Here is a 19,378-nt window from a genome sequence, read left to right as displayed (position 1 = left end):
AGTATGGCCAATTCACCTACCTTACACATCTTTGGGTTGTGGGGGATTTGCCCCACACAAACACGGGGAGAATGTGCAAACTCCACACAGTGACCCCGGACCGGGATCGAACTCGGGTCCTTGGCGCTATGAGGCGGCAGTGTTAACCACTGTGCCGCAGTGCCTCCCAAAGAAGGAGTTTAGGGCGGGTGTTTCAGAGGTTTGGACTTTTGGTTCAAAGCTCTGCCACTAATGGTGAGGTAAAGGAAAGAGGATGAATGCTTAGACAGCCAAATTGTAAACATGAAAACACACAGCTGTGGAAAGTTACAGACATGGAACTGAGCTAGGGCATGAAGAGGTTTGAAGATGACACGAGGATTTTAAATTCAATGCCGCAGTGATAGAAAGCTGGTGCAGCTCAATAGAGGAGATAATAGTTTTTTTGCCTAACTGCAGGACAGAATAATAATAATAACCTTTATTAGTGTCACAAGTAGGCTTACATTAACACTGCAATTAACTTACTGTGAAAATCCCCTAGTCACCACACTCCGGCGCCTGTTTGGGTTCACGGAGGGAAAATTAAGACTGTCCAATTCATCTAACAAGCACATTTTTCAGGACTTGTGGGAGAAAACCGGAGTACCCGGAGGAAATCCACGCAGACACGGGGAGAAGGTGCAGACTCCGCACCAATCCGGTAATCGAATGCAGGTTACTGGTGCCGTGAAGCAACACCACTAACCACAGTGCTCCCGTGTCACCCATCCAGCCTTCTGACCAATGGACAAGTTGAAGTTGAAAACAGGGGGCAGATGGGAGGCTAGCAATAAGAGTGTTAGGGAAAGAATCTCTCTGTAAGAGAAACATCAATGAAGATTCCAGCAACTATAGTGTTTGGACAGGAATAGAGTTGAGTGATATTGCAGAATGTGACCTTGATGATGGATAGAATTAAGTGATTTAAGCGAAGCTTTGGATCTCAAAACAGATCAGTATATTTAAAACAGAACAAAAAAAGGGGGAATATATAAGACTTGAGCAACAGAGCATTTACTAGGAAAAAAATAGATAATTTTAATGCCAATCCGAGGCCGTCTGATAACACAAGGGAGCAAGACCGAAAACAAGGCGAAATTACAAAATACTCTATTCCCTTAGCCCACCCTAAATTGAAAGGAAATTCAAGAGATTTGTGCTTACACTAAATGATAATGCATGTACACCAGCCTAATTAAAGTAATTAGAGCAAAGCAGCAAATTGCAAACACTTAAAGGGCCTTGGCTATGTAAACAACATAATTAAATGGAATTTCAGTAGATTTCTGAATTAAACAAGCTGACATCCTGTAGATTTAAACAAAGGAGTATTGGATATATGCCAGTGTTAACGTGCTTTCAAGTTAATGTAACATTTTATGAGAAGACAAAGTATTTCACAAGAGTGCTCTCAAAACATTTCTAATCAGCTCTTTATAAGTATGGACCATATAAAAACCACATAGAAAAAAAAACAAATTTAAAATTCAAAAAACAGATCAAAATTCAATGGACAGGGTCAGAAAGTAGAGTATGTCGACTGATTAAATTCCTCAAATTTTTGTTATGACAATTTAACCACAAGCTCAAATGTTTAAAGGGGCCAGAAAAAATATACTCTTAAGCACCAGGCCAGGTTAAAAATATTCAGGTTTCAGGATAACTGATTGGAATCAACACAAATTCAGTAGGATACAATTTCCTGAAAGTAATTCCAGACAGAGCCGTGTACCTCAGCTCCACATTACAGGAAAAGTGCAGAAAATTTGCCCCTCCTCAAAAGGACTCAGTATCATGTCCGGCTGTTCACACATATTTCTTCATAGCCATCTTGAAAATAGCCAATTACCTCAATAAACCCTGGGAGCAAGTTAGTTCCCAACTGGAATGGCACAGGAAGAGCCAAAGGACAAGGAAAGTTTAGTGACCACAGATGAGTCCGAGGCGAGTGGATAAGAGAAACTAGTTTTATTACAAAGTAACAGTATGTACGCTTCAGATCCCAGCCGGGTCTGAAGCATCATTCCAAACCTGGGTGACCTTTATTGTCACGTGTACCGAGGTACAGTGAAAAGTATTAGAATCCCTTGGGCTCCCCCGCACCTCAGTGAGACTCATAGGGAGGCTCATGCTTCTCATGCAGATTATAACAGAAAGAAAATAGTTCCAAGCAGCTTACTCACTGGAGTGTCTGGATATGGACCAATATCAATTTCTTCACCTTCCATCAGGTATTTCGCCCAGTCAAAATCATCATGTTGCACTGCAGAAAAACAGAACACTTCAGCCATTGCATTTATAATACTAAAACTGCTTCAAAGTTGATTGTGAGCCACAATTCATTTGAATTTAAAATTTTTATTATTGCTCCAATTTCTCACTAGCTTTAACTCATCCTAGCTCTGTAACAATACCCGACCATTGCTCATTGCTTCGCTCTGACTGCAGCCTCTTTTGCAGTCCCATCCTTTATAGTACCCCAACGTTCGCAGCCATGTCTTCAGACGCTTAGGTCCTGCTGTCCAATATCCCCTCCCAAAAGGCTCTCTGTCATTCCATATCCATTAAGATTCTTCTTAAATCCCACCTCTTTGTTCAAGCTTTCTCTAACCCTGAAGGATTGATTGCTCCGCCCCCACACTCGCCAGTCCACCATCTGCAGTTCTTCCAAGCTACACTCTAATTTCCTTCCAAAAATGGTTTGCTTCATTACCCATGTTTTCCTCCAAAATGTTCCGAAAAAGCCAACTCTTTGGGTCATATTTTAGTCATTTTTTCCCTCCCCCAAAGTACTTTGCTTTGTGCTCAATATATATATCACCTATACCTCAAATCCAACACATAATTTAAATGTGATGAAGGGAAAACATTTCTGCTGCATTTTAAATGTTTTGATGTATATGAAGTGCTTATTATACTTTTACAATCAAACACTGCCTCACCTGAATGACCTGCCACTTTGGTGTCATTCAACAGGGCTTATATAATAGAAATAAGACTGCTTTGCAAAAATCAGAGAAACAAGCTGATCTTCTTCAGGCTTATCTCATCACTGCAATGTTACGGTACAGTTAGGTGTTAAGGAAATCTTTAATTCAGTAGCAGCTAATTGAAGAAGGACTTTTATACCCAACCAAGCCTGGTAGAGGTAATCTGGCGCTTAAACGAATTGGAGAAGTTCAGGAATGTGGTCAAAATAGTTCAGGGTACACTTGCAATTTTCAGAGCAACTGCACCAATTTGTATCTGCAGTACTTTCTTCAGGTAAAATAGAAATTGAAATGTTACATAAAGGTGGATAAAACAGAAAAGTCTGACAATGCTCAGCAGACCAGAGAGCATATGTGGAGTAAGAAGGACAAACTCACTTTTCAGATCTTAGGAACCTTCAACAGGCCCCTAACTTATAAGACATAAAAAGGCGGCACGATGGTGCAGTGGTTGGCACTGCTACCTCAAAGCGCTGAGTACCCGGGTTCGATCCCAGCCCTGGGTCACTGCCCGTGTTGAGTCTGCACACTCTCCCTGTGTCTGCTTGGGTCTCACCCCCACAACCCAAAGATGTGCAGGATAGACAGATTGACCACTCTAAATGGCCCCTTAATTGGAAAAAAATAATTGAGTACTCTAAATTTTCAATAAAAGTTATGAGACATTAAACTTTGACTTTGTTTCTTCTTCCAGAAAGTTTGGCAATTTTCATTTTTTATGGAAAGTGAAATAAAAGTTTTTTTAAAGAGCTTTTCCAGCTCATGTAAAGACATTTGTGTCTTCCAGAGGTGTAACATTTAACCAACATAACAGGCACACTTTAAATTAAATTTGTGCCCAAACTTATTATTGTAATGTATAATTGCTACAATTATTTAAAGGATTAATATCTGCTGCTGTAGCCATCTGTTAAATCAAATCACAAATGAATAAAGGATTAACATAATGACTCACCCTCTTCCTTCTGTCTTGCCTTCTCAGTGTACTGAGAATTGGAAGGTGAATCAGAAAGGGTCAATAAGAGGGAGAGTATTGCATAGTGTTCCTTGGTCTGCAAGGTTTGGAAGGAAGCCAGTTCAATATTAGTTTTAAAGAAATGAGTCACGTATAGAAATAAAATTTTGAGGTCAAGATTTGCACTTGCAAACATGCACTGATAAATTATTTTAAAGGTGTTTTAAATACAAATGCTGATACTAGATATAAAATATACAATTTTTAAAAAATGTTTTAACCTCAATTCTATTTCATCTGAGGACTGCTGAAGCCAACAGTAGTAATCCTAAGGAGACAGCGGACCATCAAACCAGGGGCTTTCATGTTCTGTACAACTCTGCTATTCATTGGTCTTTCAAATTTTCTCCCTCTCCTCAAAGGTGGCACAGTAGCAAAGTGGTTAGCACTGTTGCTTCACAGTGCCAGGGTCCCAAGTTTGATTCTCGGCTTATGTCACGGTCTGTGAGGAGTCTCCACGTTCTCCCCATGTCTGCGTGGGTTTCCTCCGGGTGCTGCGGTTTCCTTCCACAAGTCCCGAAAGATGTGCTGTTAGGTAATTTGGACGTTCTGAATTCTCCCTCAGTGTACCCAAATAAGCGACAGAATGTGGCGACTAGGGGCTTTTCACAGTAACTTCGCTGCAGTGTTAATTTAAGCCTACTTGTGACAATAAAGATTATTATTATAAAGACACTGACTACGTCCATGGGTATAATTAACCCCGTGAACAGCTCAGGTGCAAGCATCAACATAGAACATAGAACATTACAGCGCAGTACAGGCCCTTCGGCCCACGATGTTGCACCGTCCTGTGAAACCCTTCTAAAATCCCTCTACACTATTCCCTTATCGTCCATATGCCTATCCAATGACCATTTGAATGCGTTTAGTGTTGGCGAGTCCACTACTGTTGCAGGCAGGGCATTCCACGCCCTTACTACTCTCTGAGTAAAGAGCCTACCTCTGACATCTGTCCTATATCTATCTCCCCTCAATTTAAAGCTATGTCCCCTCGTGCTGGACATCACCATCCGAGGAAAAAGGCTCTCGATGTCCACCCTATCTAATCCTCTGATCATCTTGTATGCCTCAATTAAGTCCCCTCTTAACCTTCTTCTCTCTAACGAAAACAGCCACAAGTCCTTCATAAGTCTTTCCTCATATGATCTTCCCTCCATACCAGGCAACATTCTTGTAAATCTCCTCTGTACCCTTTCCAATGCTTCCACATCCTTCCTATAATGTGGCGACCAGAACTGCACACAATACTCCAAATGCGGCAGCACCAGAGTTTTGTACAACTGCAACATGACCTCATGGCTCCGAAACTCAATTCCTCTACCAATAAAAGCTAACACACCGTACGCCTTCTTAACTACCCTCTCAACCTGGGTGGCAACTTTCAGGGATCTATGGACATTGACACCGAGATCTCTCTGCTCGTCCACACTACCAAGAATCTTACCATTAGCCCAGTACTCTGCCTTCCTGTTATTCCTTCCAAAATGAATCACCTCACACTTTTCTGCATTAAACTCCATTTGCCACCTGTCAGCCCAGCTCTGCAGCTTATCTATGTCCCTCTGTAACTTGTAACATCCTTCTGCACTGTCCACAACTCCACCGACTTTAGTGTCATCTGCAAATTTACTCACCCATCCTTCTACGCCCTCCTCCAGGTCATTTATAAAAATGACAAACAGCAACGACCCCAAAACAGATCCTTGTGGCACACCACTAGTAACTGGACACCATTCAGAGCATTTCCCATCAACCACCACTCTTTGTCCTCTATCAGCTAGCCAATTTCTGATCCAAACTGCTAAATCACCCTGAATCCCATGCCTCTGTATTTTCTGCAATAGCCTACCGTGGGGAACCTTATCAAACGCTTTACTGAAATCCATATACACCACATCAACTGCTTTACCCTCATCCACCTGTTTGGTCACCTTCTCGAAGAACTCAATGAGGTTTGTGAGGCACCACCCACCCTTCACAAAACCATGTTGACTATGCAGCATGGGGCAGCACGGTAGCATTGTGGATAGCACAATCGCTGCACAGCTCCAGGGTCCCAGGTTCGATTCTGGCTTGGGTCACTGTCTGTGCGGAGTCTGCACATCCTCCCCGTGTGTGCGTGGGTTACCTCCGGGTGCTCCGGTTTCCTCCCACAGTCCAAAGATGTGCGGGTTAGGTGGATTGGCCATGATAAATTGCCCTTAGTGTCCAAAATTGCCCTTAGTGTTGGGTGGGGTTACTGAGTTATGGGGATAGGGTGGAGGCGTTGACCTTGGGTAGGGTGCTCTTTCCAAGAGCCGGTGCAGGCACGATGGGCCGAATGGCCTCCTTCTGCACTGTAAATTCTATGTCTATGTAAATCTCTAATCAAATTATTCCTTTCCAGATGATTATACATCCTATCTCTTATAAACCTTTCCAAGACTTTTCCCACAACAGAAGTAAGGCTCACTGGTCTATAGTTACCGGGGTTATCTCTACTCCCCTTCTTGTACAAGGGGACAACATTTGCTATCCTCCAGTCCTCTGGCACTATTCCTGTAAGGAGCACCCTACCCAAGGTCAACACCGCCACTCTAGCCCCATTACCCAGTAACCCCACCCAACACTAAGGGCAATTTTGGACACTAAGGGCAATTTATCATGGCCAATCCACCTAACCGGCACATCTTTGGACTGTGGGAGGAAACCGGAGCACCCGGAGGAAACCCACGCACACACAGGGAGGTCGTGCAGACTCCGCACAGACAGTGACCCAAGCCGGAATCGAACCGGGGACCCTGGAGCTGTGAAGCAATTGTGCTATCCACAATGCTACCGTGCTGCCCTCATCCCAAGGCAGACCTTCTGCTGGCCTGTCAAATGCCTGAATGGGACAAGATGTAGAAGGCCTTCCCAAAAAGGGTATAATGGCAGAAAAACTCCATTGTCTCCAGAAGCCCCTGCACATTATGTAAACCCTGTCCCAGTTGCTAACGTAGCGAAGCTAAACAAATAATATTCAACCTGGAAGCTTCTTTGCCAGTATTGATATCAGCAGTGTTGAAATCCCTTACTCCAGAGTCAAAAAATGTAAAATAATTTACTTCCAAAAACCTATTCCCAAAAGTCTTGCTTAGTAATTTATTAAGCATAGTCAATGTGAAAGTGGCCTCTTGCTTTCCTTCACAGTCTCAATCAAAGGTAGAATTCTTATTTGCTTCTTAATAATAACAATAACTGGACTAAAAGCTGGAGTGAGCAATTGTTTTTTTCTTTGAATAAACCACTCTGCATTGATTAGGCTAACCAGTGCTCAGTTACAAAAGTTAGTAACTTAGTGAAGAAGTTAGACACTTTACAACAGTTCCATTAGCTCATAAACACGACTCATATCTCAAGCATAAAATGGCTCCCCAAACACATTCTAAGATCAGCATTGCAGCCTGCTGACTGATTGTGGCTCAAACTTAAAAGGATTACTTGCGGAATAATCTTCTCAATGTAAAATCACCGATAACTGCCGTCCCACTGGCTCAGCAGGTTAATCCACAGAATTGCTAAACATCACAAAGAGTGCAGTGTGCCTGCAGTGTGCAGCTGAGGAAAGAGAGAGGCAAAAAACACACCCCTCACCGCTATCCAGCAGATAGTGATGCAGGGCGATGGTGGTGTAGTGGTAATGTCATTGGACTGGCAATCCAGAAGGCCAGGCTAATTCTCTGCAGACAGAGGTTCATATCCAACCATGGCAGCTGGTAGAATTTAAATTCAATTTGGAATTTAAAGCTAGTCTCAGAAATGCTGACCATATGTTGTGACACTAATGTCCTTTAGGGAAGGAAATCTGCCATCTGGACTCCATATCCACAGCCATTTGGTTGACTCTTAACTGCCCTCAGAAATTAGGGGCGCCAACAACGCCCACGTCCTATTAACGCAGGGATACCACGGAGGATAGGGCAAAGATTGGTGCTAATGATGCCGAAGTGCACCAGCTGCACAACAAACACCATATTATTATAATAGTGGATCATATATTTTTATGGAGCTCATCAGTGAGCTGCTGGCTGGAATGTTGCAGGGCATATAGCACTCATTAAATATTGGGCACGAACAACCCGAATGGGAACAGAGTCCCATATTGCATGGGATTAGCTGGGTGTTCCCCGTCGCTCGGAGTGCCGAGAAACATTGCACAATCGAATGGCCATTCAAGTAAATCGGGGGGGCCACAGCAAGGAAACACGCGTCTGAGGCTGCATTTAGACCCCTTTTCTGCACTGGGGAGCTCTGCTCGCCGGAACTCCTCAGTGTAGGGAAGAGATCGGCACGCCATTTTTAAATTGGGTACCGATCTCTCAAATCCCCAACGCAACCCCTGCAGCCCAAACCCACCGAGAAAGGGTCCTCCCCCACACCGCCAACCCCGCCTCTCCCCCCAACCATGCCACCAGCAGTGCCAGGCTGCCATCTTGTCCAAAGAGTAAGCACCTGTGGGCCTCCAATCTCCTGGGAGACCCCCCACAAGTGCTGTTCTGTCTGGGGACCAGCACTGAACACACTCGCATGAAGTCTCCAAGGTGAGGGGGTTAGGTCCCACGCCTCAGTTTGATCTCAGGAATGCATATTAGAGTATATTAGAGACTAGCTGTCTTACTCTAATATGCAGATTTGCCAGAAGGTGAGGCAGGATTTACATTGCAACATCTCGCATGATCGCATTAGATCCCACGAGGCGTGGCAAGCCGGGTAGATCCCGAAGAGGGGTCTCCTGACATTTACTGGGTGCGCCACGCTGCTTTTGGACGTGATGCAGTCGGTAGATCTCGCCTATTATTTGAGCATAAATGCCTCAAAAGTACAAGTAGAAGCTTTTTAAAAAAATATATAAACTTGATTCAGTATTTCTTAAGAATCTGCAAAAATTATCAAAACAGGAAGTCCAGTTCAATATAATATAAAATTTCAAATCAAAACATCAGCTACCTTTGTTCCTTCAACAGTCTCAAGGGGCAACTCCAGAAACTCATCAGTTAGCCTCCGCCAGCTTACAGCTTTAGGGAGCTCTGAATGAATAATCAGCTTTTCATGGATTCTGAAAAGTGAAAGGAGTTCACATTAGTTGCTAGCATTGCACAACTACTCTAAAACAAAGGCCATGCATAAGTAAGTGGAAAAACTCACCCGTCTATCACACGTGTTATTTTGTGGCTGTCTACATCAAGAAACCGATGGAATCTGAAAGAATAATTAAAAAGTCAAATATCTTGTAATAGTAAAATTAAATTAAATAAAACTAGCTTAAACCAGGAATAAAATATTACTTCTCACAAAGCAAGCAAAGTTTTACTGATGAGTCTAAAGGTCACAAATTTTCTTTTCTACCAGTATAACTAATTTTTTAAAAATAATGAGAACTTTTGCACCACAATAACTTTTACTTTTTACCCAAGTCAATGAAGAGCTGCATTACTCACAAACTTTGCTCAATATCTGAATTGAACAGCAAAATGCAGAGAGATGAATCAACCACAATTATGCCTGCTTGTGGGCTCCCATCCACTGCTTCACTGTTCAAGAAAACCATCCCACCAACCACTTGGTGGCAACATATGCTGCAGCACAATTATACACCCTCTTTGCTGCTTTAATGAGTGTATTTTCTAAACAAGGGTTTCCTCAAGACAGAAAAAGTTAATGGTGTTCTGCAGCGACCATAGAACACAAAATGCACCATCGACCATTACAAATTTAGATGTTCTGCCTCATTGGGAGCACATATGCCATTCAGCATATATACAAAATATAAGTGTTACTGGGTTAAATTCGTATCAGTGTGTTTATTTCTGGGCCTTCCAATATGTATTCACAACAATCAGTATTATTTATTTATAATCTAGAATTTCTTGTTCAATATCCAGAACTGGGGAGGCAGAGATTTCCTTCAACTAAGCATTGGGAAAACAGAAGGCTTTGTCTTCAGTCCCTGTCACAGACTGCATTCCCCGGTCACCGACTCCATCCTTCCACCTGACAAAAGTTGAAGCAGGCTGCAAGCAACTGTGGTGTAATATTTGACCCTGAAATTAGATTACTACCATACATCCACCATCACTAAATTCACCTCTGTTTCATCGCGCTTGCTTCAGTTTATCTGCTGCTGAAACTCTCATGCATTCCGTTGTCACCTTATGACTTAACTATGCCAATGCTCTCTGCCGTAACTCCCATATTTTATCTTCCACAAATTTGAGGTCATTCAAAACCCTACTGGTCCTGTCCAAACTTGCAGAGTCCTTTCATCCATCACACCTGTGCTCGCTGAGCTTTGAGAGGTCCCGGCCAAACAATGCCCCAATTTTAAAATTCTCCTATTTGATCTCTCAGTATCTCTGCAATCCCTCCAGTCCTACAACCCCCCGAGATCTCGACATGCAACCAATTTTGGCCTATTCAGCATTTCCAGTTTCAATTGCTCCACTATTGGTAGCTGTGGCTTCAGCTCCTTGACTCTAAACACTGAAATTCCCTCCCTAAATCTCTTAGCATCTTTAAGGCACTTCTTAAAGACCAAACTATTATAATCTGGCTCCCTTGTGTGTTTCGGTGTCGCTTTCTGTTCCAAGAAAGAACAAAGAAAAGTACAACACAGGAACAGGCCCTTCGGTCCTCTGACTAACCACCCTGTCTATGCCTCTCCATAATTTTGTAGACCTCTATCAGGTCTCCCCTCAGCCTCCATGTTTCCAGTGAAGACAATCCTAGTTTATTCAACGTTTCCTCATAGCCAACACCCTTGAGACCAGGCAACATTCTTGAGAACCTTCTTTGCACTCTCTCCAATGCTTCCAGGTCCTTCTGATAATGTGGTGACCAGAATTGCACACAATACTCCAAATGCAGCCTAACCAAGGTTTTATACAGCCGCAACATGATTTCCCAACTCCTGTACTCAATGCCCCAGCTGATGAAGGCAAGCATGCCATATGCATTCTTAAATCACCTTGGCCACCTGAGCTGCCACTTTTAGGAAACTGTGGACCTGCACACCTAGATCCCTCTGTATGTTAATGTTGTTAAGGGTTCTGCCATTTATGGCATAATTCGTATCTAGATTTGATCCTCCAAAATGCATCACCTCGTATTTGTCCGGATTAAACTCCATCTGCCATTTCGGTGCCCAGGTCTCCAATCTATCTGTCCTCTGACAATCCTCAAAACTATCACCAACTCCTCCAATCTTCGTGTCACCCGCAAACTAATCAGACCACCCACATTTTCCTCCAGATCATTTATATAAACTACAAACAACAGAGGTCCCAGCACTGATCCCTGCCGAACACCACTAGCTACAGATCTCCATTCTGAAAAACATCCTTGTACCACTACTCTGTCTTCTATAACCAAGCCATTTCAGTACCCAGCCCACCCCGAATCCGATAGGATTTTAGTTTTTGACCAGTCTGCCGTGTGGGACCTTGTCAAGTGCCTCACTGAAGTCCATATAAACTACATCCACAGCCCTTCCCTCATCAATTTTCTTCGTCACCACTTCAAAAAACTCAATCAAGTTGGTGGGATATGACCTTCCCCATACAAAACCATGCTGCCTGTAACTAACTAGTCAATTTTCTTCCAAATGTGCATTTATCCTGTCCCTCAATATCTTTTCCAAAAGCTTCCCCACCGCTGATGTCAGGCTCACTGGGCTATAATTTGTTGGATTATCCCTGCTTCCTTTCTTAAACAAGGGAACAACATTGGCTATTCTCCAGTCCTCTGGAACCTCGCCTGTGATCAAAGAGGATGTGAAGATATCTGTTAAGGCCCCAGCTATTTCTCCCCTTGCCTCCCGCAGTAACGTGGCATAGATCCCATCCAGCCCTGGGAGCTTGTCTACCTTAATGCAATTTAGGATACTCAACACTTCCTCCTTTGAAATACTGACGTTCTCAAGAGCATTCACACACCCATCCCTGGCCTCAACATCAGTCATGTCCTTTTCCCTGGTGAATACCGATACAAAGTACTCATTAAGGATTTCATCCAATTCCGGTGGTTCTACTCCTAACTGTCCTCCATTGTCCTTGAGTGGCCTACTCTTTCTCTTGCTACCCTCTTGCTCCTAATAAATGCATAAAAAGCCTTGGGATTCTCCTTGACTATGTTTGCTAAAAACATTTCATGGCCCCTTTTAGCCCTCCTAATTCCACATTTAAATTCCTTTCTACTTTCACTGTACTCCTCAAGGGCTTTGTCAGTTTTTAGATACCTAGACTTATTGTATGCTTTCTTTTTCCTTTTGACTAAGCTTACAATGTCCCTGGTTCCCGAATCCTGCCATTTCTATCTTTCATTTTTGTGGAGACATGCATGTCCTGCACTTCAGTCAACTTGCCTTTAAACATCTCCCACATGTCAGATGTGGATTTATTCTCAAATAGCCGCTCCCAATCCATATTCCCCAGTTCCTGTCAAATTTGGATGCAATTGGCCCTATCCCAATTAAGCAGCCTCACCCGCAAGCCACTCTTGCCCTTATCCATGACTACTCAAAATCTTCTGGAATTATGGTCGCTAAGCCCAATATGCTCCCCCACTGAAACATCAATCAGAAAGCTCAAGTTGCAAACTCTGGTTGGGCGTATTCTTACACATGTCATCACTTGACCTCCGGTCACCAAATGCCCAACCCCACACTCACACCATTGGTCACCTGTCACATCCAACCTCACAGTGCATAGCCAATAGGAAAGAACATCATGGCTCAATTGAATAATTCTTGATCGTGTGAGGAAAGAGAGGAAATATATATATATATATATATATATATATATTTGTTTTTTGTGGGTTTAGCTTGAAGTTTACCTCGGTTTATATTTCTGCAGTTGGATATTCAGACATCTTGAATTTTAGTTTCACTTTAAAAGCTGCCCTGCATTTTAATGAATGTTTTACAACCCTAAAATAAACTCAGGGCTTAAAAAACTGGCTGTTGCCAAGCAACCAAGGGCCCATAGAGGCAGCAAAAGTTCAGTTGGAACAAGGTAACTCAGAGACAAGGAGCTTTTCACAGAATCTTCTGCAACAGGGTCAGAAAGCAAGTCCTAAACTAAAGTCAAAAGTTCCAGAAACCATGGAATGAGATAGAAGAAAGTTCCAGGAAGAATACAAAATCAAGGAAAAGAACAGGAATCTGGAAGGAGAAAAAAGGTCCAGTTCAGTAAGATGAGGAGCAGTGAGGGGCCCCAAGTGAAAAGGACGAAGCTGCAGAATGCAGACGGAAACTTCTGAGTGTGTGAGAAGCTAGATATCCAAGGTGACCAGAAGTTTGGTGACTCCTTACTATCAGCCTGTGAAGCACTGATGCTCTGTTGGCATGGCTGCGTATCTGAGCGTTTGTGTGGAAGTTGAAACCTCAATGCATGTGGCAACCCAGGGCAGAGGAATACTAGGAGAAATCCATAGAAGTTGTTTTGGGTGGCAACTGTCACTTTACTTCAGAGTGTGGGGTGTCTGGCCACAGTTTGCCTATTGGTTTACATGGACTACTTAATGACAATATTAGAGTACAAGACAAATTTTGTAACTTGTGTTATCCTTAGAAATCTGTAAAGGTAGAGGGGGGGGGGGGTGAAGGAGTTATATTATAGTACATCTTTTCTTGTTTAATAAATGTTGTATTCTTTTATTAAAAGTTCAAATGCTGCCATCCACGTATCTGAACAGAAAATAAAGGTAGGATCTATGAGGCTGGGTTCCACCCCTGGGATCTAACTTGTCCAGTAGTATAGTTGGGATTGTAAACAACTGTTAATCAAACAGTTTTGATTCCCCAATACCGAACCTGTTTAAACTAGTACACAAAAACGCATTTTGTTTTAAATGTCCCTATGAATTTCCTTCTGGGTTCTCCAGGAAATTAATCTCAATTCCTGTAGATTTCGGGATAGTTCTGAATGTTGCCAACCCCATAAAAACATTCCTGTAAAGTGGCTTGGGATGTTAAATTATCACATCAAAGGCAATATTTAAATGCAAGTTATCATATAACAAATAAATAGTAGAATTATGTAAGATTATACACAGGACAATACATATTTCCAAACAGAGCATGCAGGTTATGCACGGTCATACAAAATGGAAACAGGAGGAGGCCATATGGCCCCTCTCTGAGGCTGCCAGAGCTGCTTTTGAAAATGCCATTCAAACAGGTACGTTGCAATGGAAAATTGTTCAAGGAGAGACTTGTCAAATCATAGTGGTTCACCCAGTGTTTGCTGCTGATAGTATATAGTTAATACTGAGCCTGAGCTGAGCAGCAGTAGCAAACGTGGGAGAGAATAAATCTGTGATTGGAGGAAAGTGAAAATGAGGGGCAGGGATTTTGGGCCCTGGAAGACAGTGAGCCAGACAGCGGGGCCCCGGGGCAGGGTTGTGGCGCAGTTAGTCGAGGGTGCTCAAGGAGGCGCTGGTTGTGCAAGACATGGTGCAATCCCAGACTTTGGAGGGGGGGGGGGGTAAGGTGGATATGTTAACTTGAGTCTGTGGGAGATTGTGTATGTGAGAGAGTGAGAGCGATCGAGAACAGCACGCGCGCATGCAAGAACAGTCGTACAGCATGATCCTAATTATCCTAGCAAAGAAATGCACATTTGGACCCTCACCAACAAACTAGTGAGAGATCGCATTGTGTATGGGGTTGAAAGTGATGTTATCCGCAAGCAGCTTCTTTGCAAGAAGGGTCGAAGGCTGGAATCTGCCACCAGCACCTGTATGTTGAATGAGCAGTCAGAAAGCAGCAAAACATTGAGGCGGGAAACAGAGGTTTCCATGGTACAGAGCACGTCGTACCCAAAGTGTGGTGGCCATCACTCATAGAACAGAACTTCATGTTTGCTGTTTGGTAAACACTAACAAAAAATGGGACCACTTTGCGAAATACAACAGGTCCAAGCCACAGCAGTCTCCCTTTGCCACCAGCCACATTTCACCCAGTCACTGTCCAATGTTCAGAGCATGAACAGAGTAACTGAGGCACTGAGCCTCCAAAAACACAGTACTGTACGTGTCGGCACCATTACGGAGAAGGGAGAGATTTTCACCACATTAAACATTGTCTGCAGCAATGCAAAACTAAAAGTAAAGATCGATACTGGAGCAAAGTACAACGTCCTACCTAGCCACTGCTGCGGGATGTTAACCCATATGATGCACCAGATCCAAACACGCAAGCACAAATGCTTCACAGCTCCTGGGTCCCAGGTTCGAATCCCGGCTTGGATCACTGTCTGTGTGGAGTCTGTATGTTCTCCCCGTGTGTGCGTGGGTTTCCTCCGGGTGCTCCGGTTTCCTCCCACAGTCCAAAGATGTGCAGGTTGGGTGAATTGGCCAGGCTAAATTGCCCTCAGGGTCCAAATTGCCCTTAGTGTTAGGTGGGGTTACTGGGTTATGGGGATAGGGTGGAGGTATGGGCTTGGGTAGGGTGCTCATTCCGAGAGCCGGTGCAGATTCGATGGGCGAATGGCCTCCTTCTGCACTGTAAATTCTATGAAAGTGGACCTTACGACATGTAGTGGACAAACTATCTGCACAGAAGGTGTGGCCACTCTCCATTGCACGCAATGCAGCTTCCAGTTTCGTGTTGTTGACCAAAACGTAAAGCTGCAGTTGGATCTTTGGGACAGCATCACAATGGGGCAAATCCACCTCGGTTCAGATGCGCAGACTCTCCAGCACCAGATCCCAAACACCATTGGGGAGCTACCTGTAATATATAATATGGTGCTTGATAACTTGGCACCACCTAGGCCAATCTGTGCTCCCCTAGCAATGAAGCAGAAAGTAGTCGATGAGCTGAACCGCATGACACTGGGTGTCACAGCTCCATGGACGAGGCCACAGAGTGGGTTTCTGCAAAAGTAGTTGCAGTATAGAAAGACAGCACGGCCAGGATCTGCATCCGCCAGTTCACCTAAACAAGGCACTGCTCAGACCTTATCACTCTCTGTAGACGGTTGAACAGGTTATAATTGCTATGCCAAATGCTAACGTTTTCAACATCTTGGATGCGAATTGCGGGTTCTGGCAATCCCACTGGATGAAGAATCCTCAAAACGCACTACATTCATGTCTCCGGTAGGCAGTTACAGTTTCCTCCGCATGCCCTATGGGATCGCCACTGGTAATGAGGTCGTCCAACGGTTCAAAGAGCAACTCTTTGCAGGACAATCCTGCAAAATCATCACCAATGTCTTCCTGGTCTGGGGTCATACAATGCAAGAATATGTTGCACGTCTTGGTTTAGTCCTCAACAGAATCAGGACCATATAATTAAAGCTCAACCCTACTAAATGGAGATTCAGAGTCAACCAGGTTCTCGACATGGGTCACGTGTGAAGTCAGATGCAGACATGACACCGGCTATATGACAGATGTCCATTCCAGAGGACAAGTACATTTTGCAGTGCTTCCTTGGTGTGACAAATTATCTTTCCAGGTTCATTCCTTTCTACAGTGAGGTCACTGGACCCCTTTGTCAGCTGCTCCACCGAAATGTGGAGTGTTGGCATGAGCACACTGTTGCATTCAACAACTCAAGCAGGCACTCTCATCCCTCCAGTGCTACAATACTTTGTTTTGAGAGCACTCGTTCTTCCATCAGCAGGTGACTCCCAGCACAGACTTGGCACAGCCAAAGAACCACTGCACTTACCTGGGTCTCCTTTGGCTGCTCATGGTGACTGATATCTTTGAATGGAAAGGTAAACAGCACTTGGTCCTCGTACACTGGTTGGTTGAAAATCGACCAGCAGTCAGACATGAAATGCCACATGATCATCAGCAAGCTCAAGAGGCACTTTGCCTCACATGGCATTCCTCAGCAGATAATGACAGACAACGCTCATCTCCAGGGAGCTCAGGGACACACACGGGACTTGAGCATATTACGAGTAAACCCCTGCACCCAAAGGTTTAATGGCCTGGCAGATCAGGTGGTACGCTCAGCCAAGTACCTACTTGAGAAATGTGCCCAAAACCACAAGATTTCTATGCTGCACTCCTCAGCCCGCAAAATGTTGCGAGACAGGGTCTGCCCTCAACAGCACAGCAAATGTTCTCCAGGTGCACCAGTACAATGATCCCCATTGCTAAGGCCCTCTTGTAACCCAGTCAAAACAACATGAGTGGCATCCTCATCAAGCAGCGAATAAGTGGAAATAGGTATAACAATTGAAATGTTTGCAAACCCTGCCCTTTAGAACCTGGTCAAGCAGTCAGGATTCAGACCACACACAGCCACAACACACTGACAGTGGCACACAGCCATATCTCACAGCCAAACAGTTGTGCAGTTGCCCTGGATGGTGCTCATTACGTACAAAACCAGCATCACTTAGTGACCAAGCACCATCGACTGCCACAGTACCCCATGCATTCAGCCTGCATTCCAGGCTACTTGCACCAATGGAAATGGAAGCTCCTCCAGAGGCCAAAGCAGCAAGCCGCTTCTGGAGTGACCGGGTGCACCTGCAAGGATGCCTGATACCACCCACACTGAAGACACTAACCTTTTTTAAAATAAATTTTGTGTACCCAATTAAGTTTTTTCCAATTAAGAGACAATTTAGCGTGGCCAATCCACCTACCCTGCACATCTTTGGGTTGTGGGGGCGAAAGCCACGCAAACACGGGGAGAATGTGCAAACTCCACACGGACAATGACCCAGACCGGGATTGAACCTGGGACCTCGCCGCCGTGAGGCTGAAGGCTAACCCACTGCACCACCGTGCTGCCCCCTGAAGACACTAACCTGAAGGCATCTCAAGCACAGCCAACTGGCACAATCACACACTCGGAGCACACAAGTAACCAAATACAAAGTTCAAGAACTTGTGTGAAAAATAAAATCTTCAAATAATAAGTCTTTATTGTCACAAGTAGATTTACATTAACACTGCAATGAAGTTACTGTGAAAATCCCCTAGTCGCCACATTCCGGCACCCGTTCGGGTGCACAGAGGGAGAATTCAGAATGTCCATTTCACCTATCAGCACGTCTTTTGGGACTTGTGGGAGGAAACTGGAGCACCCGGAGGAAACCCATGCAGACACGGGGCGAACATGCAGACTCCGTACAGACAGTGACCCAAGCCGGGAATCAAACCTGGGACCCTGGAGCTGTGAAGCAACAGTGATAACCACTGTGCTACCGTGGACATTGTTTTGTGAAAGGTGGGCACGGAAAGGGGACCATGATGAGCTACCCAATCGGCGTTTTGGTAGATTTAAATAATTTTGTGTTGTTAATCCGTTTCAAATTTTAAGGTTGAAACAGTTTACACTTTGTGACTGTTCTCTTACACTGTTACACCTCAGTAGGTACTGGTTGTCCCAACTAAAACGGGAAAGGTGTAAGCTGGGTGGTCAGGTGGGCGCTGGGATAACATGGGTACAAAAGGGCTCACGGAGCAAGAGCATGCGAGTTCTCCCCTGGGTGTGGGCAGACACACAGCTGCTGCTGTAAGAGCTGCTCAGTTTTATCAATAAGCCTGTAGCTGTTGGTCACCAGTTGTTGCAACCTAATACAACGGGAAACATCCTTTCAGCTTCCACCCTGTCGAGATCCCTCAGGATCTTATATGTTTCCAATGTGGTCACCTCTCATTCGTCTAAATTCGGATGGTTGCAGGGCCATGTCAACACACTTCCACAACCAGCTGGTGGAGAGTAAATTGTGAGGCACCTCGATCTCCAGTTACCTGACATTGGACCAGGCGAACTGCAGCGCCATCTGGAAATCAGGATCTTCCTCCGGGACCCCGCTAATGTATTGGATTAACTTCCTCAAATCCTTCTCGAACTTAGTCCAATGCGCCATGTTTGCGGAATACAAGCAGCGGTCCCAACCGTCACTGTCAACGAGCACCCCGGCCCCGCGCTGCCGGAAGTACTTCCCCTCACCCGGAAGCACCACCGGCTCGGGCCTGTTGCCATTGGAAACACCGCCGCACCGGGCCCGTTGCCGCTGAAGTAACGGTTTTAATTCGAATTTCAATGTCTTTTCGCAATGGGTCTCCGGCTTTCATTCCCCGGGCTTTCATTCCCCGCCTACAGGTGCAGCCGCTGGTATTTAAAGTTAAACGGCAGTGATCTCCCTCCCCTCCACTGCTGCCTGACATCGAGTCCATGGCTTATGGGCTCCCTTTGACTGTCCACGCTTCAATTAAAGTAGCAGTTTACTTCAGCTCTCTTTACTAAATCTCCTGCATGTAACAAGTATATATAACCTCCGACCACAAGGTGTCATGCAAGAGAAACAGAACACTGGAACCGACAAAAGCAGTCTTGATCAGAATTGCAGAA

At 44.5% G+C, this 19,378-nt stretch overlaps 1 protein-coding gene across 4 annotated transcripts in view; it reads right to left on the bottom strand.

The window, feature by feature from the left end:
- The window catches only part of tubgcp5 (tubulin, gamma complex associated protein 5), a 70,909-nt gene extending 51,932 nt beyond the window's left edge, over positions 1-18,977 (bottom strand). For 2 of the 4 annotated variants that reach the window (XM_038817933.1, XM_038817934.1), the window contains exons 1-5: positions 18,775-18,977; positions 9,196-9,249; positions 8,998-9,106; positions 3,967-4,063; positions 2,205-2,284 (exon numbers count right to left, since the gene is read on the bottom strand). In XM_038817933.1, coding sequence (XP_038673861.1) covers positions 2,205-2,284; positions 3,967-4,063; positions 8,998-9,106; positions 9,196-9,249; positions 18,775-18,893 — 459 coding nt within the window. In that variant the 5' untranslated portion in view covers positions 18,894-18,977. The remainder of the gene's footprint in view (positions 1-2,204; positions 2,285-3,966; positions 4,064-8,997; positions 9,107-9,195; positions 9,250-18,774) is intronic. The other 2 variants (XM_038817931.1, XM_038817932.1) reach the window with 2 other exon arrangements.
- Positions 18,978-19,378: the final 401 nt, after the last annotated feature.

This window comes from Scyliorhinus canicula, chromosome 14 (genome assembly GCF_902713615.1).
Source record: "Scyliorhinus canicula chromosome 14, sScyCan1.1, whole genome shotgun sequence".
In the NCBI taxonomy this organism is placed as follows: domain Eukaryota; kingdom Metazoa; phylum Chordata; class Chondrichthyes; order Carcharhiniformes; family Scyliorhinidae; genus Scyliorhinus; species Scyliorhinus canicula.
Note: the sequence above shows the minus strand (reverse complement) of the source record. Positions and strands in the feature narration are given on the sequence as shown.